The sequence below is a fragment of the Micromys minutus genome, assembly GCF_963924665.1.
Source record: "Micromys minutus genome assembly, chromosome: 3".
In the NCBI taxonomy this organism is placed as follows: Eukaryota; Metazoa; Chordata; class Mammalia; order Rodentia; family Muridae; genus Micromys; species Micromys minutus.
Genome location: NC_137972.1, coordinates 85106969 through 85132930, shown reverse-complemented (window position 1 = coordinate 85132930; position 25962 = coordinate 85106969). Strand labels below are relative to the sequence as shown.

The 25962-nt window shown below is 45.6% G+C and overlaps 1 protein-coding gene across 2 annotated transcripts; it reads left to right on the top strand.

The window, feature by feature from the left end:
* The first annotated feature begins 1195 nt into the window (after window positions 1-1195).
* CDC42EP3 (CDC42 effector protein 3) lies at window positions 1196-20908 on the top strand. Of its 2 annotated transcripts, XM_080914964.1 has the most exons (3): window positions 1196-1747; window positions 16606-16740; window positions 19185-20908. In XM_080914964.1, the coding sequence occupies exon 3, from the start codon at window positions 19415-19417 to the stop codon at window positions 20177-20179; it is 765 nt and encodes a 254-aa protein (XP_080771090.1). In that variant the 5' UTR covers window positions 1196-1747; window positions 16606-16740; window positions 19185-19414; the 3' UTR covers window positions 20180-20908. The 2 variants fall into 2 exon arrangements, with proteins under 2 accessions (XP_080771090.1, XP_080771089.1); XM_080914963.1 differs by lacking the exon at window positions 16606-16740.
* Window positions 20909-25962: the final 5054 nt, after the last annotated feature.

Below are 25962 nucleotides of genomic sequence, written 5' to 3'. Positions count from 1 at the left end.
ATCTTCACCGACTGTTTTGCTTGTCAAAATTCTGGTATCACTTCTGCGGTTTTGTATTTGACTTCCGACCTCATGGCCGGTTAACCTGCCAACTCTTATTTTCTTTGAGGCTTTTAACACTCCACCCAAGTATTTTGCTTTCCCGAACAGTTGTGTCCGCTTCCTTTTTAAATTCACCTTCACATCGACTGTGGTTTAGGACCTGGGCTTAAAGTGCACCCCGTTCTAAGGTTTCAGAGCGAGTCGGATTCGGGGGCACCCTGGTGATAACCTGAAGCCCATAGCGCTCTGGGAAGCCAAGGTCTCCAGGAGGGGCTCAGCTTTGTGCCATGATTTCCAGGCAACCTGAAAGTCCCAGGGTTGGGGCCAGGCCCTGAGCATGCGACTCCTCAGGGTTGCAGCTCCTTTCCAGGTCAACCAAGCCGGCGGGGACCTCAACGCCGGAAAACGCCACCTTTTCCTGTCTCCAACCAGGCAGACTAAGGGAGAAGGGAGAGAGGGCGACCGATTAAGACAATTAACATTAATTCACTGGGTTCCTACAGAGGTCCAGGGACAGAGGGGGGGGGGGCTCGTCCTGAGGCCCTGGCAGTGTGACCGACAGGCGCAGGTGTCGCCACCGGCGGAATTTTACGGTCCGGAGTAGCAGCAGCTGCGCCACTTGCGCCGCCTCGCAGAGCGTCCGGGAGAGCCGCCACCGGCTTCCGCAGCTTTAGGTCAATCTCTGACAGACCTGGAGGGGGAGGAGACACCTCCCTCCCGACAGGAAAAACCTGCTGCGTCTGCGTTTCCCTGCGTCCCGCAGGCTCTCAGCCTCCAGCCACGCGTCTCCAGCGCCCCAGATCCGCGTTCCGGGTTTTGGCGACAGCTTGCAAGGGGAGCGGGCTGCACGTTGACAGCACGCGACCCTCCTCTTCCCTCCCGAGAGCTACAGCTGCCAGAGGGTCCCCAGGGAGCTGCGGCCGCGCTGTGGCGACCAGATCCTGTAGCTCTTCTTCCCCCCCGCCCTCCAAGTCCCCTTCCATCGCTGCGAAGCCCCGCACAGCTAGGTGGGCTAGGTAGGACTGGGAGAGGCGGGGACACGAGGGTGAGCACGAGGGTCCCTGGTGCGGGCGGAGTCCCATTGTTCTCCCGCACCGTACGGACAACAAAGCTCCGGGATCCCCTCTTTAAAGAGAGCACCCCACCACTTTTCTTTGTGCCTGGGGGAGCCCAAGCCGGCTTTGCCTCTGAGAGAAGCCACAGTCGCGGAAAGGTGGAACTGGGAGGTGATAGTGGACGCCCTTTGTCCTCCCAGAGCCCGCAGCCTCCCAGCTAGTCCTGCCGGTCTGAGGGTGGTGGGGAGGTGGGGGACAGGTACCGCCGAGAGAAGGTCTGAGTCCGCCTGCACCCTTCTCCCCGCCCTGCCCTGGCCTCCCAGCCCCGCCCCGCCCCGGGCCCCGCCCCGCGCCCCGCGCCCCGCCCTCGGCAGGTTGAGGCCGCGCGTCCGGCAGCCGCGCGCGCAGTGTCGCGGGCGCTTCCAACTGACGCTGGGAGCACAGCAGCGGGACGCTCGCTGGCAACCCAGTTCCGGAGCCGCTGCCTCCGGGGAGACGCCGCTCACAGTCCCGGAGCAGATTCTGCGGTGAACTGTCACCGCCCCTCCGATTCTGCGAGCACCGGCGAGGATTGTGTGCGCGCCCTCGGGTAGCGACCCCGGCCGACGCCCGGCCCCCCGGGCAGAAGCAAGGAGCCTTGCAGACTGCTGGTGAGTAAGTAACCCAGGCTGCCTCTCCACCTGTAAGTCTGTCCGACCCTCAACCAAAGCCCCTTCCAGCTAGTGCAGATGGTGGCCTTGGAAGACTTAGAGGGTGCCAGGATAATCTAGAGCACCGCCTTCTTGAGCTGATGTCCAGAGGATCAAAGGGGACATCATGCTTGATGTCCGGGAGGGGGATCAGGACGCGGAACTCTGCCATCCGCGCCTACTCTTTAGGGTGGGGTTGCAGGCAGCACGGCCCCCTCTGGGCCATTGACAGCCATTCTGGGCGCGTGTTGCGTTTTTCCATCAGAAACCGGCGCTTGGCTACCGCGCCCCTCTAGTAGAGGGTTTGCTTCAGCGCGGCGCGTGTGAGTGCACCGCGCAGCTTGGCAGTTTCCAAAATGACAGAGGCAGTGCATTGTAGCTGAGGCTCCAACCTGCAGATCTGGCTGTTAGAAATTTTTTTTTTCTTCTTTCTTGACTGCGGTTTCTGAACAGCTGAAGCTTTACAGGATCTTTATTCCCTTCTCCTCCTCTTCCTCCTTCTCCTCCTCCTCCTGCTACTGCTCTTCTTCCTCTTCTTTTCCCTTCCTCTTCACTAAGTATCTTGACACAGCCATGCGAGAACGAATGGATCTGGCCAGTCTTTTTTTTTCTCTTTATGAATTATTATACTCCACCCCCTCTCGACTTTGGGAGGGAAGGCATGTGTTTCATCTTATAAATAGAAAGTAGCATATTTTTTTGGCAGGACCTGCTTTATACTGCACCGTCTAGGAGAGGTCAGTTTAAAAATAAATACGCACTTGAATGTTACATGACCGAGCCGGCTGCGGCTGGGACAAGCTTCGAGGACAGCAGCATCAAAGCTGGGCGCACATCTGTGTTGAAAGGAGTAAAAGCCCCAGAGTGCAGCCCCAGCTGACAGTCAAGTAATTACATTTTGTTTAAAAAAAAAAAAAAAAGTGAGTGAATTAAAACGAGGGTGGGAAGAGGAATGTCAGGCCGGGACTGGAACATGAATCTTTGCAGTCTTGGTGCATTTGCAGGAAGAGGGCTTGCTGATGTGTGGTGGGGGGATTTGGGGAGGGAACTGATGGATGTGTTAGGGAGACAAAGATTCCTTCTGCTCCTTACCCACCCTGGCAGCTTGTAGCCCTAACAATGTCCTCAAGTTCTAGGAGGGGTGGAGGAGGGGTGCCGCCTTGAAAATATTAGGAGGGTAGCAGATGTCCCTGCTTTTATAGCAGACCCAGACTTGGGAACTTCCCCTTAACATCCTAGGGAGAAATAAGCCTCCCCAGGAAGCAGCCAGGATGCCCCAGGGGTATCCCTAAGTCCATTAAAAGACTCCTGTAATGTTCTGATTTATAAAAGATCTTTCAACTGAGCTAGGAAGACGACTTCTGGACAGTTCTAGACATTTCCACCATTGTGATTTGATGGACACTTTAGATGTAAGCATACATAAACACCTTTTTCAGAACGAAGGACGCAGACATAAGGGGGGTGTGAAATGTCTAGCAATATAAGTGTGAGATAAAGGATAAAATTTATATTCAAGGAATGGTTGACAGTCCATCTGGAAGTGCCTAGGTTTTCCAGTAGGCCTCATCCATGGTGTAAGACTGGGATATCAGCCCCTGGGCTAACAGCCCCTGGGATCACAGATGATGTTTAGAGAACTTTGGAAACCTTCTGGGTCCAAGGCAGTCTCTGTTTTCCAGCCGTCTCATCTGCTAGAGATTTGCATTCTGAATTCTATGATTGGAACATGGTGCTGAGGCTGCAGCAGCCCCTGAAGACATGAAATAAGATGAGCTCCCACCACCACTAATCTGAGCTCCGAAATTCTGCCTCATATCTTAAGGGGACCTAGAGAGGCAGCTAGAGTAAAGTACTTCCTGTCCATTTTCTCTTTTCTTTTTTATTGTGAATTTAAACGTGGTCCAAGATGCACAGAGAGCTGTAACTATGATTGCAGAATGGCTCCCTGGAGCCGGTCGGCCCTGTCTGCTCTCCAGTTTCCCCTTTAATGTGGTGTTTTGTTTTATGTCTAACATGTTCACAAAAGCTGCCCTTTTCCACTTATAAATTCCCTGCTATTCAACAGCATTGGGGATAAAATCTCTTTAACCTATATCACCCTAAGGTTTTTAACCAAGCCATAAAATTTTCACAAGTCTTTTGCCCATTAGACCATTGCCCATTTATCCACTGGTGGCAATACAATTCCCGACCTAAAAGCCCCTAGAAAAACGATGCCAATTTCATTATTATTATTATTATTATAATTATTATTATTATTATCATTATTATTACCCTTGTTTCAGTCTGATTTCATAGAGGCTTAGCTTAGTTTCTTTCTAGCTAGAATCCCACTGACCTATTTTTTTTCATTGAGTAAGAACCTAAAAATTGTATTTATAAATACACTATGTTTCTCAGAGAACAAGTTAAGCCACTTGAGATTAGCAGGTTCATTAGAGAATTCTAATGGACCACATTGTTAGGACATCAAAGGTAGTTTTAACACACAGTCTGTCCTCAGTACTAAGCTAAGTACTCTTCTCAGTGCCTGCGTTAACCCTTTCATTGCTGAACAATCATTCTATGGAAGAAGGTGTGTCAGTGCCTATATTTTACAGGTGTAATAACTGAAGGCAGGCCAGTGATGTTGTTTGCTCAGAGTTAGACAATGAAGAACTGAATGTGGGTGTGCCTGAATGCCCACTTCTACATGGAACTCTGTGCCTTTTTGGGTTAAAGGATTGGGAAAGCCTGACATTCTTACTTTGGGGTAAGACCGCCTAGGCATATTGCCTGGCTCTGGCATGTAGGACTTGTGTAATATTGGACAAGTGATTTGGCTTGTGTGATTGTCTCATTTAATATCCACAGCTAGTCTTTTAGAGAGGTGGTGTGGCGCTTTTCTAGATGAGGACTTAGATTCTCAAGAGTTCTGTAATGCAGTCAAGGTTACACAGCTCAGTAAGTGGCAGGGCACAGTTTGAACTCTGGTGTGTTTGACCTAGTTCTGCATACCACACCGCCATTGTTTGGGTGGAGTGTTAGGGGAGCTATTAGATATGATTACTGTTATGGATTTTGGCCTCTGGACAGGAACTCGTCTTGTCTTACTCTATCTCTGTAATCACCACCCAAAAGGAAGGTGACAGCAATTGTCAGCCTTAGGGAAGACAGCTTGAATTACTTAATTATTAAGGGTGCTTGGTTCAGTCTTGTGTACAGTGACCGTGTTCTTCCATAGCAGAGCTAGTGTGAAACTGCTCGAGTTGGTCTGAGCATTGTAGCAGAAGCAGAGATTCACTGGGTGCAAATGTGCAGCTCTGCAAAGAGAAAGCCTTGCCCCAGCTGGGGACAAGGCACTCAGGTATCCAGGAATGAGCACAGCCCCTGTGTAGGCGTGTCCTTGGATCAGTCTGAGGTAATAGGGCTGAATAACCATGTTTGGTATGTCTTTACATCCATGGGGCCTGCCTTGCAGCCCCTGGCACCAGTGAGTACTCAGTGCCTGTTAGGTAGTGATACTGCCCTGATAATTCCAGGGAAGTTAGGAACTACAGGAGGTTGGCAAAAAGGCCCTGAACTTTCCTTGACAGAAGGGGGCCTGCAACAGTGGTGCACATGCCCTGGGTAGAAGTAGATAAATGTCTGGTGGGAAAGATAGCATGAAGAAGCCTTACGTGCTGGAGCACACTGCCCCAGGATGATCTGCCTGACCTCTGCTTCATCAGCTGTGAAGTCCCAACTTCACCCCAGGTCAGGCTCTGGAAATGACTCAGGTTTGCTTCAGAACTAAGGAGACAGCTGTTGGAGTTAGGGCTGTCCAATCTGATCTGGAATTTTCTCTTTTCCTGCCCACTTCCTTCAAAGACAAAACAAAACAACATCCTACAAACGATGTCAAGTAACCAGCCACATGTACAGCAATTAGCAGTCAGTCAGGGAATTTGGTTTCCCTTTTAAAAAAAATAAAGCTTTCCTTTGGCCTTGATACACTTCAATGGCAACTTTTACAGAGTGGGGTGCCAGACGGAGTGTTCCAGGTAGAAAAGCAGCTTTTAAGTCTAATCGCATAGCTTTATAGTGTGAAGCAGACATTAAAACGGCTGTTGTGTTTCTGACCTTGAACTCCCCATGCTCCTGTCTCAGCATCCTGAGTGATGGCATTATACACAAGTGCCACCATGCCCAGCAGTGTCACCTCCACTATCACGCCTCTAAGTAGCCAGACTGTCTGAGGAAGCTGATGAGTCTTAATAGTGTCTACTTGGTCATTAGTGCCTGCCTAAGCGATTCCTTCACAACGGACCTCAAGAGTAGGACATTTTTAGAGGTTTGGAAGCTGTTTGGTTGAGAAAGTTGGGATTGGCCTTCTAGCCTTTGGTTCTTAAGCGGTATTAAGTGGTCACATCCTGTAGTGATCCAATGGAGTGGACACCTAAAGCATTCCGGAAGACTGAGAAAGACCAGAAAAGGGAACTGTAGGAAGCCAGTTTGATTACATCCCATCCCCTTCCTGCACAACTTTGCAGAAAACCCACTACCCCAGTGGGCACCACCCATTACTCCCTGTGGAAAGAGCTCCTACTGTGTCTCAGATTGTTTTGCCTTCACAGTGGCTGCAGGACTACTCCAGTAGAAAACTCACTCTGGGGAGCACCAAGCCATAGCTGCACAGAGGATTTGTGGGTTGTGTGCCTTACAGCCTGCTGAGCTATAGGCCTTATAGCAACAGAGCTGTAAAGGCGTGCCAGGAAGACGCTGGGAATCAGTGCTGGTTCTGCTTGGGAACAGGCAAAGGCTGCATCTGAAAACACAGGTTGGCAGCTTGATGTGGATTTGTATGGTATGATTCAGGCCTTTGGAAGCTTGTTTCTCATCTCTAACAGGATTTGGTGTTTGATGAGCTCAGATCATCCCTCGCTCTAGATTTCAATAAGCCAGTGTCTGGCGACCTATCAGCATTAGCCTATCCTACTAATAATAAAGAGTGGCCTTGGAAAATGGCCACATAGTTCTCTAAGGAGCCAGAGCAGGCTGGAAGGCAGGGACTTCAAAGACAGGCTTCTGTTTGGACAGCTTACACATTTGGGAATCTGTCTTGTTCTGGTGACATCCTAAAGGTCATATTTCTAGACACATGGTTTCCTTTGGGTAGGTCCTAGCACTGAATTGCATGTGGTGTTCTTACTTTTAGATGCCTTCAGAATGAAAGGTCTTCTAGTCATGCTGAGCTGGGGTGTAGTGTTAACATTAGTTCATGCTCAAGCTGGAGGCGTTTATCCTGGATCCTTCATAAAGGACTCCTTAATCCAGAGGCTCACCTGGGGAGATGTGATTGTTGCCACTAGCCAGGTGGGGAGCACTGAGCCTCCTGCTTAGCTTTGTCTTGGTCAGGGAGTTTGACTTTTGGAGCCACGTTGTTTAGAAGACTTTACCCTTTAGTTAAAAGTCAACTAGGTGTCCATATTCTAAGTCTAAAGAAATAAAGTTGGAAGAAACTTCTATGATGTCTATATTTTGTGGTCACCCTGACTATATCTGGAATTAGCTAGAACTCCAGCAGCTGGACACACCCGTAATGAATTTATGTTATTGAGTCATTTGAAATGGAAAGACCCATTTTGAATTCGGATCTTGTGAGGTGAGAAGATACACCTTTAATCTGGGGCTCCTCTTCTGTGGCAGTATGTACAAAGGACTTGGAAGGAGGAAGCTTGCTCTCTGCCCTCTTGCCATCACTGGCATGGGAGCCTACTTCTTCGGGAGTCTGGCTTATACTGAAAACCAGCTGAGACATTCAGCCCTGAGCACTGCATAGCTACAACTGGATTGATTCTTAGACCTTCCGTTGGTAGACAGCCATTGTTGGGCTGGCTAGATCACAGCATGTAAACCATTCCTATAAATCCCTATACCGCCTTTCTTTATGTTCTGTTCCTCTAGAACCAGACTAATGCAACTTTCTGTGGTGAGCTTGCAAAGCCTACCTTGTGCAGCTCTGCCCTACCAGAGTCATTAACATCTGCCTTTCTCTTGGGTTGGGCCTCATTGCCTACCAACCATTTGCCAGGCACTTCATGCCCCAAGAAGATGCCCACGATTCTATTTAGAGTTTGCAGAGGAGGAAACTCAAGTCTCAAGAGGAAGTCACTGGCCCCGATTAGCACTGCTACACCAGGAAGGGGGACAGAAATGCTATAAGCTGCTAGAAAGTACTGACATGAGCAGCAGCTTCCAGAACACCTTATAGCATGGGGTCTCCAGATAAGATCCCAACACAGCAGGGTATGGAAAGGGGTCTGTTTGGGGGTCTATGCAGGGAGCCTCCAGGGGCTTTAGCTTTCTCAGGCACCACTTCAGTTCACAAGTAAGTTTGTGGTAAGCTAAGATGCCCAGGTCTGTTTTTTATAAAAAAAAGAGCTGCCAGCCACATCCTGCCTCCTTCTGCACTTATGTGATTATATAATGAGCTTTAGCCCAAATGCAGGAGGACTTCCTATTTATTCATTTGATTCCGGTTGACTTCCTCCTGCCCCTACTTAAGTCCTTCAAAGTAATTTTATACCCTGCTCTGTCGCTGGCACATGGAGGAGTCCCTGTGGGTCCCCTGCTGTCTAGAGAGAAGTACAGCTGCCATGTTCTTCAAGTCATTGTCCTATCATCAGTGTCACACCTAATCTCCCCAACTAAGCAAGGTGCTGAGTAGACCAACTAGGGCCTGCTTGGCCATATTTCTTCAATGTAAAGATCTCAATTTCACTAAAAATAGATGCAGCAATCAACAAGGAATCTTATCCTCTTTTTGGAAATAATTTGACTGTGTGTGTGTGTGTGTGTGTGTGTGTGTGTGTGTGTCTTTAAATGATTCCATAGTTTTTCAAAGGCTCTGCACAGTGAGCAGATGGAGACAGGTATTTGCTGGGCCTTAGGACATTTCTTCTCTGTAAGTCTTGAGGAGGCTGTTCTCAAATGAAGGGGAGTCCTCTCTTGTGGCTGTTATAGGCTCCCACCCCGGGCTTCCTTTTGTTATAGGATGCCCATTGTGGTTTCCTGAAATTTCCTCATATGCTTTTTAGGTCACATGAGCCAAGTTCTCCCGAATTCACTTCCGCTTAAGAGGAGAGGCTTAAACAGAGTGGGCTCATTGCTTCTCCAGAATCTTACTCTTTAAGATAGACTTGAATGTAATTAGAAGAGTTGAATGACCCAAGGTAGTCTTAACTCTCTAATAAGACACTTTTTTTGTTGTACTTTGTAGGCATGGGTAGAAGCCGTTTAATAATACCCCTTTAAATAACATTCACAAATATATGCTTTCTTTAGTTCCTGCTATGAGTAAAATGGGCACTCATTCTCATAGGGCAGCATACTTGGGGCAGGGGTGATACGTTAGGAAGCAGTAACTACAATACAGTGTGATGGTTGGTAGATGTCAGATGTACACATGATGCTAAGAAGCTCCAGAGGCTTTGGCAACAGGGAAGAGCTAAGTCTGTAGGGCTAGGCATCTCCTCAGTTTGCCTGTGTGCTCATGTGCTGTCCTGTCTGCAGGCTGAAAGGGTGAGCCTGGCTCTAAAGGGTTTTGAGTTTATGGGTGGAGTCCTAGTTAAGAAGATAAAGAGGAAGAGAGGCAAATGTTGTACAATAGGGTGATTGTGGGGGCGAATGAGGAGAGATTTGGTGATAGGGCTTTGGACTTGACGGGAGAATGAAGCTAGGGAGAGGTGGAGATGACAGTTGGTTTTGCCATTTACAAAGAATGAGAAAAAAAGCCCAGAAGGCCTTCACTATGGCTAGTCAGAGAGAGGAAAGACAGAGGGAAGCAATGTGGCCAACCCCAGAATGCAGTACTTCAAACTCTCTGAGAAGAGCACTATTTTACCTGGTGATTTCAATTTCCAATCTGTAGCAGAAGGATGCTACTCCCTGTGCACAGTGAAATGTATAGCTCAAACCCTACACAGCAAAGACTTATCATTAACCACTTCAGTGAGAAAAGAAAACACTGACCACACATGCTTGGTCGCTATGGCAACATCAAAACATTTCTAAGAGCTTACTTTCGATCTCTTTACCTATGAACTAGACTGGTCCATGGACTACTTTGAGTGATTCGAGTCTAGACTTAAGTAGGTATGTGTGAGCTGAAGTTCTACTTCGGAAGTTTCCATTAGAAGTGGTAGCTGAAGCCATGTGCAGGGTGTGCCCGAAGGATGGGGGTGGGCAACAGAGCTTTGTAGAGATGCAAACATCTAAAGCATGGGCTCAAACCTTTTCAGTAAAGGGTTTGATGCTTTGAGGGTCATATGCAGCCTCTGCCCGGGTATCAGTTCTGGTGGTGGTGATTCTGATGTGGTCTCTCAACTTCAGTCCACCGAGGCTCGAGGCCTGACATTTTTCTTTGAAGGACTGTTCTAGGAATTGGAGGCTGTTCAACAGCATGTTTGCTTTGTGTCCATGAGGTGCCACTAGCCAGTCCTTTCCACCTAAGGTCACAGGATCAAAAACATCTGTAGACTTTGGTTTTGTTACTTGCTGAGGGTATGAAGCTACCCTCGGAGGAGAATTGCTGTGCTGTGGAGAGGTCAGAAACAAGGCCCCAGTCACTGTGTGTTCCAATTACACTTGATTTACCCAGACAGGTAAGGGGCTAGATCTTCTCACCTACTGGAGGCCTTCGATGTAAGAGATGCGCAGAAAGAAGACAAGAGCTTATGTAGTGAAATCTGAGCAGCTTGTGTTGGTGGCTAGTGTGTAAAAAGACCCAACAGTAGCTCTTGTTTATAGCACTTATTTATGGCATACCTTACTCTCTTTGAGATGGTCGTAAAAATCACAAAGGCAGAAAACAGGAAAATAACAAACGACATAAGTTCTGCCCAGGACCTAAGAAAGCCCAGGAACCAAGCAGCATCGAGGCAGGATTACGTGCGGTGAGTCAGAAAACTTCCTCCCGGAAGGAAATGGTTCTGAAGCAGGTCTCAGAGGATGTTATGAATTGTGTTTGATGGTAAGAAGGTAAGAAAGGCATTGCACCTTGGGACACAGAGTTCTTGGTTTGAGAAAGTTAGGAGGGGAGTAAAGTGTGAATAGCCATGGACTGCCATTGTCCCCAGGGCAGTAGAGATTGTGCACAATCACATGCATGTGCTTCCTCTGGGAAGAGAACTAACAGGATATTTTCTAGGAACAGGATGTTCGTTTGTTTTTCCTTGAGGCTCAGAGGTTTTCTTGTTGCTTTAAATTTTTAATCTTTTAAAGTCAGTGGGATTTCAATGCATGCTATCAAACCTCTAAAAGAATTAAGTACTGACAAAAATATTCATATAGTGTTATGTCAAAATGCCTTTAAAAATCTGTATATGTATTCCTCTTTTTTAAAATAAAGTTGTAAGAGGAAAAAAAGTTACAGGGTAAAAATATAGGGTAAATTTACACTGTGACTTGCTTTCTTGGAGCCAATCAACCTGTCTCCTGTGACAGAAAAATCAAATTGGCTATGGATTGGATATTTCAAAAATGTAAAGTTCACTGTGTGCTTTGTGATTGATGTAGGAGGCAGGCCCACTTTAGAAGAATTCCAGCCTGGTTAGAGACCGCATTCATTCATTCATTCATTCATTTATTCGTTCATTCACTCAGATATGTGTGTATGATATAGACAAGTGTGTAACTAACATAGGGGAGTCTCCTGTAGAAATGGCTGTCAGTGAAATGGCCACATATATCCATTGCAGAGAAACCTGTTTTTTAACCCACTCAGGGAGCTGGGTGATGATAGTCAGCCCTAATATGATACAAGGATAACTCAGAAGTCCCAATCTGTTCCTTTTGTCACCACAGAGGAGAAACAGTATTCAGAGTGCCCAGTTTGAGAATGTATCATAACAGCGAAGGAGTAGAGATACCCTCTTGTCATCCCTCTGGAGTCCACAGTCTGGATTTCTACGTTCCTACTGTCAGAGCTGGACTTCTGCAGAAGCAACTGCTGATGGAAATGTTAGCAGGCTTTGTTTAGCTTTCCTATTTGAGCAACAAAGCAGTCTTGGGAGATCCTGGCTTTTGGCAAAAATTGGAATGACTGATCAGTGCTGTAAACAAGAGGGTCAGAATTCTTTTGATACTGTCTTTGTATGGTCTGACCTGGTTGGGTCCATTAGTTATGGAGCAGGTGAGCAGTCCACAGTAATACCCTGGTTGGACTCCTATGTCGGTCCTCCAGTGCCCACTGGGTTCTCCCGGCCAGCTGAGGCTGAGTCTCTGTTAAACCAACCATACAAAGTGAACCAGGCATGAGAGAACTTGCCCTCGGCCTACCTTGTTATACCTGTTAAGAATCAATGTCCATATAGTCTGCCCTTGTAACTCACTTTTATAAGAAATAAAAAACGCCCTAATGGGCTTTTTCTTCATAAGTGTTGGGACCTTGGAAGGTGGGCATCCTATCATTTAGTTTTGCTTTTAAAAAAATCTTTTTACATAGTGCAATTAAGTCCTGTAAATGTAAGGAGTGCACATAAATTAGTAGTGAGTCTCCCAGATGCCATTTGCGGCTCCCTATATAATTGGGGTTGTAAAAGGAAAGTAAATACAAGCTGTTGTTTAATCATAAGTGAGAAGTCCACTTAGAAGTAATTGAAGGTGGGTGTATCAGACTTTCTGAGTAGGTCCATAAAATGGTCTGCTCAGCCTGGCAAGGGTTTGCGGGGCAGAGCTCTGTCCCTAGGAGCTTCGGGCTCATAGAAGCTCATAGTTTTGCAAGAGGCAAAAACTGCCCTCAGTTTAAGAACCATGGGCATAAGATAAGGCTCTAAAGATAGAAAAGGCATCTTATCTTCCGGTGGGTGGAGTAGAACAGGCTAGAAATATGAAAAGCATGCCTGTCAGGATGCTGTTGCAGGGTAGTTCGATGGTCTTTTTCCCCCAACCCCCACCCCTTGAAGTTCAGTGTTAAATGTTTAATACCAAAATTCTCTCTGTGAATTAAACTTTTTTCCTTAGAGAAGCATCTCACCCCCCCATCCCGTCTCCCCATTTTGCCAGAGTTGCAGAAGGACTGCAGGTGGAGGTGCTTTGCAATGATGCTTAAGTTTCCTGATAGCTAAGGCTGACTAGTCATTAAAAAGTGAAAGCATGGCGGTGTTTGAACAGAAAGCCTTTTCAGGGACTAGTCTGTGGACTTGTTTATAGGGGAGTGGGAAATGAAACTGTTAATGGCTGTGTCCCCAGTAGAAGGCTTCCAGGCACCTTGGGGGAAGGTTCTGGATTCCAGCTCCTCCCACTGTGAGGCCCTTGTTGTTTGGTGTATACATTGTCTACTTTCTAGATCCCTTGGCTCCTTATTCCATCTTTCAAGAGATCTGGTTCTCTAGTTCCTCCCAAGAGGGAAGTCAAGCTCTGTGTCCTTGTATTTTCCTACTTAGTGGTCCTATCACCTTTCTACCACTTAATCTCTTTTTCATTTCAATGACATGAATCCTTCTGACCTCTGAAGATTAGTATCCCATTAGTTTTCTTTTAGAGTGCTCTTTCACCTTATTTTACTGCCCTCCAGTTGCCCTCCTCTGAACACATAAAAACACGTTCCAGGTAACCTTTATCCCTTCCAAAAAGTAGAGCCCAGGGGCTAGTACAGTTTCGGAGTCTGAATGCAGTGGAGGGACCAAGAAGTTACTGCTTTCTCCTCCTGGTTGGTCACAGAGAAACACAGAGCAGAAGATGCTCTGGGCTAGGAGCTAGGTGGAGGATGCTTCCTTAAGACTGTTGGTTTACACAGGAAAGAATAACACATTGTTTTGCTGTTAATGTGCAAATGGTGGTGCTGTGGCTGGGTGCTAAGGGGCTTCCTGGTTACTGTGCTAGGGCAAAAGGGAGATAGGATGGAATTTGGAGCTGGGGAGGTAGCTCGGTGATTCAGTATCTGGACATTTGCCTAGGCTCTGGGTCCCATCCCCAGTACATACTTGGGGGAGGGGAGAGAAGGTTGAGTTGGGACGCCTTTGAATGATATGAGCATGGCTCTTTCTGACTTCTAAGCCAGACGGGGGAAGTTAAATTCCAGCTCACTTCCTACAAAGTAGAGGAGAGGAAAAGAACTATGGGCCCTCAGGAAGGCATCACCCTCCCCCACACAGCCTGCCTTGTTTTCTCATGTGTGTTTTAAATTAACATTGCAACCTGTTATGCAGGATGCAGGACATTTTCTTTTTCTTCCAACCAAGAATTAATCTAAAAATAATTAGTAGACAAACCAAGCATTCCTTTCTTAAAATAACTGGATTTTCCCTCAAATTTTCAACCTCTTTCTTTTTTTTTTCAGAACCTAGTAAGTTGCCAGTACACTCACTTCTGAGCGATTTAGGAACTGGTTTTTCAGTCAGGTTGACAACCAAGAAGAGCCATGACAGTATGCTTAGAATTATTTTGGTTGCCAAAAGAATGACAGAAGAAATCGATAAGACCATCATCTTAAGTGGGGAAGCAAGCTGGATATAGTGATTCTTGCTTGCCATCTCAACACTTGGGAGGCTAAGGCAGGAGGATACCCTCAAGTTTGAGGCCTGCCTGGGCTACATAGTGAGTTCGAGGATAGCTCAGGTTACACAGTGAGACTCTGTTTCCAAAAAACAAAACTGGGTGTAGTGATATATACCTGTGACCCCAACAGGAAGGAAGCTAAAACAGAGGTTTAGTTAAGAAGCCCTCTCATCCCTACTCCTCCCAAAAATCAGAAGTGAAGAAACTTTGTTTCCCACATAAGTTGTTTATTGCTTTGGGCTTTTTTTTTTTTTGTTTTTGTTTTTAATCTTCTTATATGCTTAAGGTAGTCACAAGTCAATAACTAGAATTCCTAGAATGATACAGGAGTGACCACCCAGCCATCTGCCTTCCCTATCAGAGGTATGGCTTTAACACCCTCCAAGGTCTTACTCTGTCTTGATATCTTGGGTTTCTCATGGTACCTGCAAGTAGGAGCTGGGTAGCCTGACTCCTTGGGAAATGATGCCTAATGGTTGCCTGGGAGCTGGTTCCCTTTTGTTGGCAGAGCTGCCCTCCCCAGAGCCTAGAACTTGAGTGTTTTCTCTCTGGGGAAGATAACTTCCCAGACGTGTGTTATCAGCTTTCCTCTTCATCTCTATCATGGGAAGGAAAACCATTTCAGATTCAAGGGATGAGAAAGGTCTGTGCATAGAAACCTTCCTTTCTGTCTTTAAAATATCCAGGACATACTAAGCATACACAGATACATGCTAAAGCGAGTACGACACACTGGAGCTTGAACAGAGAGCTCTTGATCACAGGAAATGGATTAAGTTGCGGAAGGGTTGTCTGATGTCAGTGACAAGCACCCTCTGTGCCCGGATGCCCCAGAGGCCATGCTGGTGGTGGAGTCCTGACTAAAGCACAGTAATAAACAAATGCTCGTCATGTGACACATGGATTTTGCCAGACCCAAGTTCCGTGTGCAGACTTGGCTCTCATATAGTGAGCCACACACACTTAGTTGTTACATTTGTATTATTCAATAGCCAGTTGGATCAGTAGTTCATAATGCTGACATCACATGGCTATCTCATTTTCACCTTTGTCCCTTCCCATTCACTTTGGCTGTCTGGCAACAGTAACTATTGTTAGTTTCATATGTATCGTGTTGATACATTTTACAGATATACAAGCCAACACAGTTAGATTTACACACTTCACTTCCGCACTTACCTTTTCTTCCTTTGAACATGTGCATTGCTGGGCTCTTTCCCTGTGGCTGTATTAAATGTTTCATTCTTTCTTAGGTGTAAATACTACTAATTTGGGTGTCTGTACAAATTTCCTGAAGATAGACAACTAGGCTGTTTCCAGCTCTTGGCTATTATAAATGTTTGATTGGATGCCCTGTAAACAGTGTCTCCTATATCTTTAAGTTGACTATGCCCCTATATGTAGAATCTGGGTCCAAGGACGTATGATTCACTGGTAGGAAAGAGATCATCCAGCTGCCCTGTGTGGAAGCTGCTGTTCACACTGCTACTGTCATGTATGCAGAAGCCTCTTCTTCCTCTGCTCTGCATGCATTTGTCGATAAGAAAGGCTCTGGAATGTACCCCCTTGGTAACTTGGAGCTAGCTAAGTTCCCAGAGACTGTGCTCTCTAAATGGCTTACCGCCTCAGACAGGGAACCGAGCCTACTAGTTGAGTGTATCATTCTTGGGTCTAATATGTGGTCTTTTCAGGCTGACTCAATGTCTGTGCAACAGTATTTTTGCACAGTCTATTTGCAGATGGGAACATTTAACCTTCAGCAGAAGCCTCTGCCTATTTGCAAATGGGAACATTTAACATTCTAGCAGAAGCCTCTTGGGTTCTTGTGAGTGAAAGAGCATTATGGGGACACAGAGGGGCTCTCACAAAATACTGTCTTATTAGATTCTAGCTGCTGAGGACACACACACCGCTTCCAGGACCTGCCACTTCTTCCTAGGGAAGATTTTAGCTATCTATAAACAACAGCAGAAATAGTATCCAAAGAGCCAAGAGCCTGGGAAGGGGAAATAGACCCACTAGCTGATAAGCAGGGCTAGGAGTATTCCCAAATCCTGGGAGAGGAAAGGAGAGAGGACTGAGTCGGAATTACTGGGTGCTACCAACTCCTTTAAATGGGAGAGCTGATGTATTGGTCCAATAATCTTAAAATTCAAGCCAGCCTTCCATTGTCTTTGGCAGCTGTTCGCCTAGCACAAGGTGTCAGTAGGTCATCTTACTTCCTACTGCTTCTGTAGATTTTTCAAAGCCCCCTAATTGTCTTTTTTCTTCTTATCTTTGCCCTCTGTTTGTCTTAGAGCCACCAATATAAACCCCAGCTTTTACTAAGCCAAGGGAACCTCCAGCTAAAAGCCTACAATCCTGTAGCCAGCCAGGGACTGCTCTAAGAGACCCAGCCAGGAAGCCTTGGTACTTGAACATTTCTCCCTCAGGTAGGAACAAGTATTTCTTCTCTTTCCTCATCCCTACAATGCCCATTCTCCTTCACTCACACACCCGCTGTCAGTGGCCCTGCCAAAGACAGAGAACCACTCCCTGGTATTGGAATGCTCTGCCCTGGGTACTTTTTGCCCTAACCTTTCCCAGCAATCCTCCTGCAGGCATCTACCGCCAGCCTTGAATCTTTTCCAAGGCAGCTGCCATCCTGGCCCTGCTAATAATCTGCCCCAGGGACAGGTTCTTCTCAGGGATTGCCCACCACCTCCTGGATCAGGAAAGTGCCACTGGGGTTCTAGGTTGGGGCTATGAGTTGTGTAATTATATGGCAAGGAAACTCTGGTGTTTTATTAGGTCTACCAAAGCTTCAGTGTTTGTTTTGGGAGATAGGATCTCAAGCATCTCAGAGTGGCCTTGAACTAGCCCAGGTGCCCTTGAAGTCAGCATGCCCTGGTCTCCACAACTCCAGTGCTGACCTTGAGGGCATTTATTTGTATTGAGATGAGACCCAAATCAAAGCTAATTAAGAACATCAGGACCTGGGGTCCTGTCCTGTTTGCTGGCTCTTGGCAGGAACCAACCTGTTGCCCTGGGCCCCCTCCTCACACACAAAGGTTAAGTGGGATTGCGGCATTGCTTCACACTGCAGGCTGCTACCTTTGCCAGGGCGAGGTACAAGGACCACAGCCCTTGGCACCTAGGAGCCAGTTTAAAATTCTTGCTGAAAGGAGAGAAATATGGAACCAATGGAGAAGGCCTCCAGCTGCTGCCAAGCAAATGTGACCGTCTTCAAGCCACTGTCTTCCCAGTCCTCAGAGTATTGTCAATCCCAGTGCCAGAGGACTGGGAGGGGGAGGGGAAGCAGGGGGAGAGATTTCAAAACTCATGCTTCTCTGTGTCAGCTCTTGGGGTTGGTGGGGAGGAGGGGGGATTTTCAGAAGGTTAAGCGGCAAGGGAGGCACTCACTCCTGCTGGGCCTTCTTCCTCACAGCCCTTCACTTAGGCCTGCAACAAATGCTATCTATGGGGAAGGTGTTTTGGTTTTAACACTGTACCTGCATGATAGCCACTTACTAAATTATGGCCAGGGCTTAGAGCCTGGGTTTCACTGGGATGTGACCAAGGTTTGGGCCAGAACTGTGTGTGTCATCAGAGACTACATGAGGTTAATCGATTTCTACTTCAAAGCCAGCAAGGAAGCTTAGTCAGGTGCGTGGACGCCTGTGTGGGCACCTCTGCACTTGCTCTCTCTTTTCTCCCCCCTCCATCCCTCCTCCCTGTCTTACTCTCTCCCCTCTTCCTTTCTTCTCCCCCCTCCTTCCTTCTTCCCCCTCCCTCTTCCTACTCTTCAGCACAGATGAAACCTAACCAGGGAGTGACTGTTGCAGTCACAGTTGGATCTGCACAGGCGGTTAGCACCAGGGAGGCAGGAAGGCTTACTTTAGAACCTTGCCTCCCACAGAGCCAGGGCACACACCTCATCAATGATGTTCCAAAAGATCCTCCGGAATAGCTCAACTTACTATATATGGTCGAGGTGTGTCTTGAAATGGAGCGATTCTTTTTCTTTCATCCCCGAATACCAATATATGCTGGCGTCCTCAATGGCTCAGACTTTCCTCTACCACAACTGGATCCCAGTTGCGGCTCTTTTGTGTTCTACCAAAGTGTTGGTACCCCTGCCCCCATCCTTAGTCGTATTCCCCCATCTATAGGAATGCATTCTACTGAGGTATTCTTGAGCCCTTATATACTAGTATCAATCACTTATTAAGTGACAATTTCCAGCCTCCTTCATTAGAGCTGGTCATTTAATTCCGCTTGCATGCAGATTGCAACAGTAAGTCACTGTCAGTCTTGTTAGTGTGCATTCAAAGCAAAGTAGAATTTTAAACAGTCCCAGTTGGTCCTATGGTGATTGCAGGTTTTTTACATTGTATGTGTATGCATGAGTACCTGCACATATGTATGTGTACACATACATGCGTACTACCCATGGAAGCCCAAAGAGCACATAGGGTTTTCTGGAGTTGCAGGTGTAAGCCCCCATGTGGGTGCTGGAACTTAACCCAGGTTCCCTATAAGAACAGCACATTCTTCTAACCACTGAGCTATGACTCTAGTCCCTTGACATCAGCTTTGAAAAGAGGGAGGTGAAAATCTCAGACGTGTTCAGAAAACCATGTCCATCGCGGTGATTATAAAGTGGCTTAGGGGCTAAGTAACTCTTTCTGTTTACCCTGAGCTAAGAGCTAAGGACTCCTTAGTGAACCCATGCTAAGATTAAAGGCCTTATCAGTCAGTAGAAGGAAGGAAGTTGGGCTTTAGGTGGGAGCCGGCCTTCCCGTTGTTTCCAGGCACTGGAATACTTTTCTGGGGGATGCAGGCCTGAGTCCACCTGAAGGGTAGATGATCACAACCACTCTGATTTATTTTCCAGGTTTCCCCTTGCTGTAGAAGGGACTGGATAATGTAAGTGGCTCTCCAGAAAGACCCACGTGGCCCTGCACTGAACAAGATCTCTCAGACGCTGTCTCATTTTAGATCAACTGGAGAAGAAATGATGTGACAATTCTTATCACTTTTTGGAAGTGTGGGATACCCGTGAAGAAAGTCACCCTTTGGTCACCCTTTCCCCGGTCTGTGAAATAGACATTCTCAGATTCCAAAATGCCAGCCAAGACCCCAATTTACCTGAAAGCGGCTAACAACAAGAAGGGAAAGAAATTTAAACTGAGGGACATTCTGTCCCCTGACATGATCAGTCCTCCCTTGGGGGACTTTCGCCACACGATTCACATTGGCAAAGAGGGCCAGCATGACGTCTTTGGAGATATTTCCTTTCTTCAAGGAAACTATGAGCTCTTGCCTGGAAACCAAGAGAAAGCACACTCCGGCCAGTTCCTGGGGCACAACGACTTCTTCCGGGCCAATAGCACCTCGGACTCAATGTTCACAGAAACACCCTCCCCAGTGCTCAAAAATGCCATCTCCCTTCCGACTATTGGGGGGTCCCAGGCTCTCATGCTGCCTTTGCTGTCACCAGTGACATTTAATTCCAAGCAGGAGTCCTTTGGGCGTCCTAAGTTGCCAAGGCTTAGCTGTGAGCCTGTCATGGAAGAGAAAGTGGAGGAGAAAAGCAGTCTGTTAGAGAATGGGACAGTCCACCAGGGAGACACCTCGTGGGGCTCCAGTGGTTCCGCGTCTCAGTCCAGCCAGGGCAGGGACAGCCACTCCTCCAGCCTGTCTGAACAGTACTCAGACTGGCCCGCGGATGACATGTTTGAGCATCCTGCCTCCTGCGAGCTGGTGAAGTCAAAGACTAAATCAGAAGAATCCCTCTCTGACCTGACTGGCTCCCTGCTCTCCCTGCAGTTGGATCTTGGGCCTTCACTTTTGGATGAAGTTCTGAATGTCATGGATAAAAATAAGTAACCAGGAGTCAGCTCTTTTTCTTTGGAGTAAGAGGTACCAAAACAAGCAGAAAACAAGAATCAACTAACCGCAGCCGATTGGAAGAGCTGTTCTAAGTGTTTTTATTTGCAGCCATGTGATGCATTTTCTAAAATAACGCTCCTGTTCCTACAAAATATTTTTTTAACCATGGTGCCCTTTTTTCAAAAATTTTGAAAACAGTAATTTTTGAAAATTAAAAAAAAAAAAAACTGTTCTGGCAAAAAAAAAAAAAAAAAAAAGAAAGAAAGAAAGAAAGAAAGAAAGGAAAAGGAGGAAATGAGTCAGAACTTATTCCAGCAGACACTGCTGATGCTCAGACGTGCTCAGTTTTGTTTGTATACGTGCACAAATCCAGGCTGTCTAGGAGGGCTGGGTCCATGGGTCTCTCCAAGGTGATTTATGGCATGTTGTGAGAAGGAAATCGAACCTTACTTAGCACCTACACCTTTTTTTCCTAGACTCTTTTGTATATTTTATCTTTTGGGTTCACCATAGCGAGTTCTCCAGTGTTAAGATTTTACAAGATTTTACTCTCTTTTCATATTCAAACAACCTCACGGAGTTTGGGGATTTTTTTCCTTGTGGTTCTTCTATACCCCTGTATATTATTTCCATGTGGCAAAAGTTTGACCGTCAGCTATATGTTGGTTAAAAACAAGCAAGGTGTTACTGTAACTAAGTTATTTTTAAAGTTGAAATATATTTTTATGTGCCTTTGGCTTTTTATTGCAGAGTTACATTTTATACATAATACATCAACTGTTATTTGTCTGGTTTCCACTGGGGCTTTCTTGTAAAGCTACGTATGTGTATTTGAAAAGAACAAAAACAACCCAACTCGATGCCTCATCAGCATGTTCTCCCTTGCTCCTGTGTTACCACCACACTTTCAATAGGACCACAGTAAAGGGCAAAGGCACAGGCTGATGCTTCTGCAGAGACTGGATGTGAGGTAGGTTTTTAAGGACAGCTCATGTCCACACTACTTGGGACATCATACCACACAATAAAGAGTAAATGCTAAAATGAACGTGCTTATTTATAGTCATAAAGGAGAACAGAAAAGATTTTAAGACCATCTAGTAAATGTCCTTCTATCCACACCTTTAACATAAGCCGAGAGATGACTCTGCAGTTTTGGCGTTTTAAAAGATTTATTCTAGAAATAGGAACACTTAAGAGAAATGAACACAGGCATTCATTTTTGTTATTGCTGCTGGTGGTTTGTACAAACCTGAGTGCTGGGAGAAGATGGAGAGAGAGGGGGAAGACAGAAGGGGAGACGGAGAGGAGGAGTGGGGGAGAGACAGGAGAGAGGGAGAGAGTAAGGAGAGGAGAGATAGGAAGAGAAGGGAGGGGGAGAGGAGAGGAGAAAGAAGAAAGAGGAGAGGGGGAGAAAGAGAAGAAAGGAAGGAGAGAGAGATGGGGGAGGACTGAGACTACATGCCTTTGCCACAAGGCCAGCAAAACCCTTGTGCACTCTTCCCTTCAAGGATGGCTACAGCATGTGCTTACAAATTCAGTTATCCTGTAAGACAAAGGCTTGCCATGAAGTGTAAGTCCTACAGACATGACTAAGGACGCCACAGAGGATCAGTCAAGGGCCCTTCCCTTTTACCAGGATCTCCAGATGCCCTGAGGATATTGGTTAAGGAACCCAGAACAGAAAATTGCACACAGATTCCTGTCTTTCTTCAGGCACCCCTCCTGACTTTGAGCATTGTTGCCAACAGGGAGTGCCAGCTCCTTCTGCTTGATGTATCCCTGAGACACCTCCACAGCAGCAGGGACTCTTGCCTGGAGTTTAGAGTTCTCGAACTTCAGTCATACGGTGTGTGTGATAACTTTTGGAGTTAGAAGTTAAATCCACTTTGGGTGGCTAACCAAACAGAGTAAACAGTTTCCCCTAGAACTTTAAGTCTGTTCAACAATCCCAAGTCCCTCACTTCTTCCCAGTGTTACTTTCTGTGGGATCACACTCATTCATGGTTCAGAAACTTCTTAGACTTTCTAAATCAGTGAGGCCAAATCACATGAACTCTTTTGTAGCTGGTGTCAGCCAAACTCACTTTTCCCCATCACTTAATTACTGATCATATTCGGTCTTACTGTATTCTCTGTCTGCTGTATGATTTCAGGGGAAGAGGAGGGATGTGCCTTCATCTTCTTTGCTGCATCTCCATCAGTGGTAGAGACGGTGCATATTTCACACATCTACCCACTTGACGTTTCCCAAACCAAAGTCTATATTCTCCAAAAATCCATACTCTGTCCAGACAAATCAACTAACACACACGCACAAGTGCACTTGTAGGTGTACTTGACATAGTAACAAATACTCTCCTATTAAAAGAAAATTACCTGGTCCAGTCCTTGAGCAGGTGCCCAAGTGGCCGTTAACTTTCTGTCCTATAAAGAGACACTTGAGACTCCTACCTGCTGAGAGCTGACTTGATGTTCCCAAGCCGTGTCTCTATTCTACTTACAGTCTAATTTATATTCACCTATTTAAAAAATTCAAGAAAACCCAAATGGACTTTATTTGTAAACTAAAAAAGAGTGACAAGCCACTTGTATGTGACCCAACAACCAGAAATACATAAGTAGTGACCCTTTTAAAGTAGGCAGGATTTATTTTTTTGTAGGTAGATGTCTGTTTTCATGGGGAATAAGACCTAACACCGAACAAACTTTTTCCAGCCAAAAATTATACTACAAAATATCAGAGTACTTAGTAGCTCCTCATTAATATGCAGCCATTAATCTCCGTGGGCCAGCGCCACTGTCAACAAGCACATAGAAGAAAATGGGTTGAATAGGAAGGAGAACCAGATACCAGGACACAGCTTCAAGCTAGCACTGTACTCTGAAGGCAACTGCAAATATTGTACACTGTGGAATGGTAGACCTGTGAGTCCATGAATTAACTTGATAACTACCTCAAAAATTTTTACAAAATTAAAAAAAAAAGAAGGAAAGCATACATTATATTTCTAGTCCTCCCGTTAATGCAGAGCTGGGGAGACTAAGTCATTTTGCTTTGAGCTGTATCAACAAAAGAGCAGTTCATGATGCTCTGCCCTCTCTGCAGCAAGTCTTTTTGGGGGTGGGGATTTATACTGACAACCTAGCCCCAGACAAAACCCTTCGAATTAGGATTGGTTTTCTATGAACAGTTAATTGCTTTCTTAAGAACCAAGGTATATAAATAGGCCACTGAGTCCTATGCTCTTGATGTAAATATAAAACAACTGTCTTGTGTCCTCACCTGCACTCTCAGGCTAGATCCAGCACAACAAGAGAACATTCTCAATGTCAGACCACATGGTAAGCCACCTGAAGACTTCTTTCAGCGTATTGGACTCAAGAAAGCCATAATGCTGAGAAGTAGCCATACACATCCTTAGCTCACGGGGCTGGTGAAACAATGTGTTTACTCTGTAAGGGAAAACATAGTCTCTGCTAAACATACTAACACAGCTGTTGGATCTGACACTCATTTTATTCTTAAAGCACACTCTTTTATCCAGAGAACTTTCATCTGAGAATGGTTGTCATGCTACTCTTTGAGCAAGGAAGTCCAAATGTTCCCAGCTTGACTTGTTGAGTTATTATTCTGTAATGAATTGCTGCAAGGAACATCACGTGAAGGGATGGAAATTCTTATGAAATGATGTGTAGCAATGGAATCTGTTCTACAGCCACTGTTGTGTTATCTGCCATATTTACTATTAAGATTCTGATAGTGATTACACTTCCAGAAACATCTGAAGAGAGCCAGTCATCTTTATTCTTGGAAGGTTGGCTGAAAACAAAACATAACAAAACAAAAAAAACAAAAAAACAACAAAAAAAAAAACAGACCAGATGACACACAAAAAACATCTGCCTGAATGGAAGCCATTTTGCAGTGTAGACTCAATACTTGTGACATTCACAATGGAGTGAGGTAGCAGCATTCATCAGACCTCACAAAGCTGAATAAATGAATAGGGTATGGTGCTCACCATAATAAATCACTATTGGGATGGGCCATAGAGCATGCATTGAAGTTTGTTGACAAAAGGATTGCTGTAGAAAAAAGCTTTGAGGTTTCTGCAAGGAAATACTGGAGTGGCTTCATGGAAGAGAAGTATCCAAAGAGGTTCCTCGGGAGACTGGTAAGATTTTCTTAAGGAAGAAGGGCAGACTGGGGAAGAAAAAAAGTCAAGAGCAAACAAAGGGATACAGCTCTGCCCTGAGAAAGGTTTCTGTTCAGGACATTCCAGGTACAAGGACTAGGATTTAAGTGCCCACTTTGAGGCCTGAAGATGAGGACAACTTGGAATCAACTTCGTTAAAGAGCTGGCTCCCAGAATTAATTAGTATCAAAAGTTGGCCACCATCTTGGTTTTTAAGATTCATACCCAGTCTATAGAGTTTGAACTGAAGGCCTTGACCCAAACCAAACCAAAACAACAACAATTAAAAAAAAAAAAAAAAAAAAAAAAAAACATGTAAAATTTTCATTTTTACCAGATATCACCAAAAAAAAAAAAAAAAAAATGTCCATTACAACTCCAAAGGATGTGGTCTTTATACCCATGGTTAGCCTTATTTATGAGCAAAACAGGTATATCCCAAGTCACTCTGGACAGACAGTTCTACTCCCAAATAATTCATCCACTGTACAGCTTCTTCATTGTTGCAGATGGGTTCCTTTAGGTGAGGCATCACATTAAACACAGAGTCCCCTGTAATTATTAAGAATAACAGCTGAAGGTCATCTACAATGGGATATGAAATTGCAAGTTAGATGGTGACTGTAGGAACATAGGTCCCTAGCGACTGGAGCAAGTCTAATAGGAGCAAGAGAACCAACGAGTTCATCTACTATATCATTTTGCCTGGGACCAAATAGGAAGGCGAGAGTGCAGCCGTAAGAGGGTTGTCTGTCACTGGATGTGGCTCTCACCAAAAGAAGTTATGGAAGCTATTGTTGACTGGTTCCCCCCTTGGTGCTGGAGAAATACGTGAAACTCGTGATTAAATCTAATTTCCAATCAACCAAATTAGGTACTACAGAAGCTTAGCATCAGCTCTCCATGAAAGCTTAGCATTTCTCTCCTATTACAGTCTCAAGCCTTCAAGACATCAAGTCTTTGATGCTAAATGTTGACGTTTTTAAATCACCATCAGAGAATTCTGCCCTATCTGCCTTAGCAAAAGAAACTAAGGGGATTCTTTTGGTTTGGTTTGGTTTGGTTTGGTTTGGTTTGGTTTGGTTTGGTTTGGTTTGGTTTGGTTTGGTTTGGTTTTTACTGTTTTTGCCTGTAAGACTTGCCATGAGGAATGCCCACCCCATGGACACACAGAACTTGGGAAAACCTAAAACTATACATTAAGTTAAATATTAGCATTTTTCACAGCAGTAATGCCCAGATGAACTTTTTTTTGTCTTTAAAGAAAGTAGGGGTATTATTAAAACTAGCAGAAATCCATGATTATCTTCTCACCTTTACCCACACGGCAGGAAAATAATATTGGGGCGAGATTAGAAACAAGAAGCCGGCATTTACGGTGCTCTGGCATCAGCTTTTTCACCATAAATGGCTAGCAGAAAGAACAGATGAACGAAATGTTAGATATTAGATTAGCATCCAATAAAATTCTCACAGTTTGACCACGGCCCCTGTGACCAAATAAAGCAGTTCTGTGAAGCGGCACCCTACAGTAACCCCTGTGTTTTAAAGGGAACAAGTAAAGAATGAGTTTACTGTTAT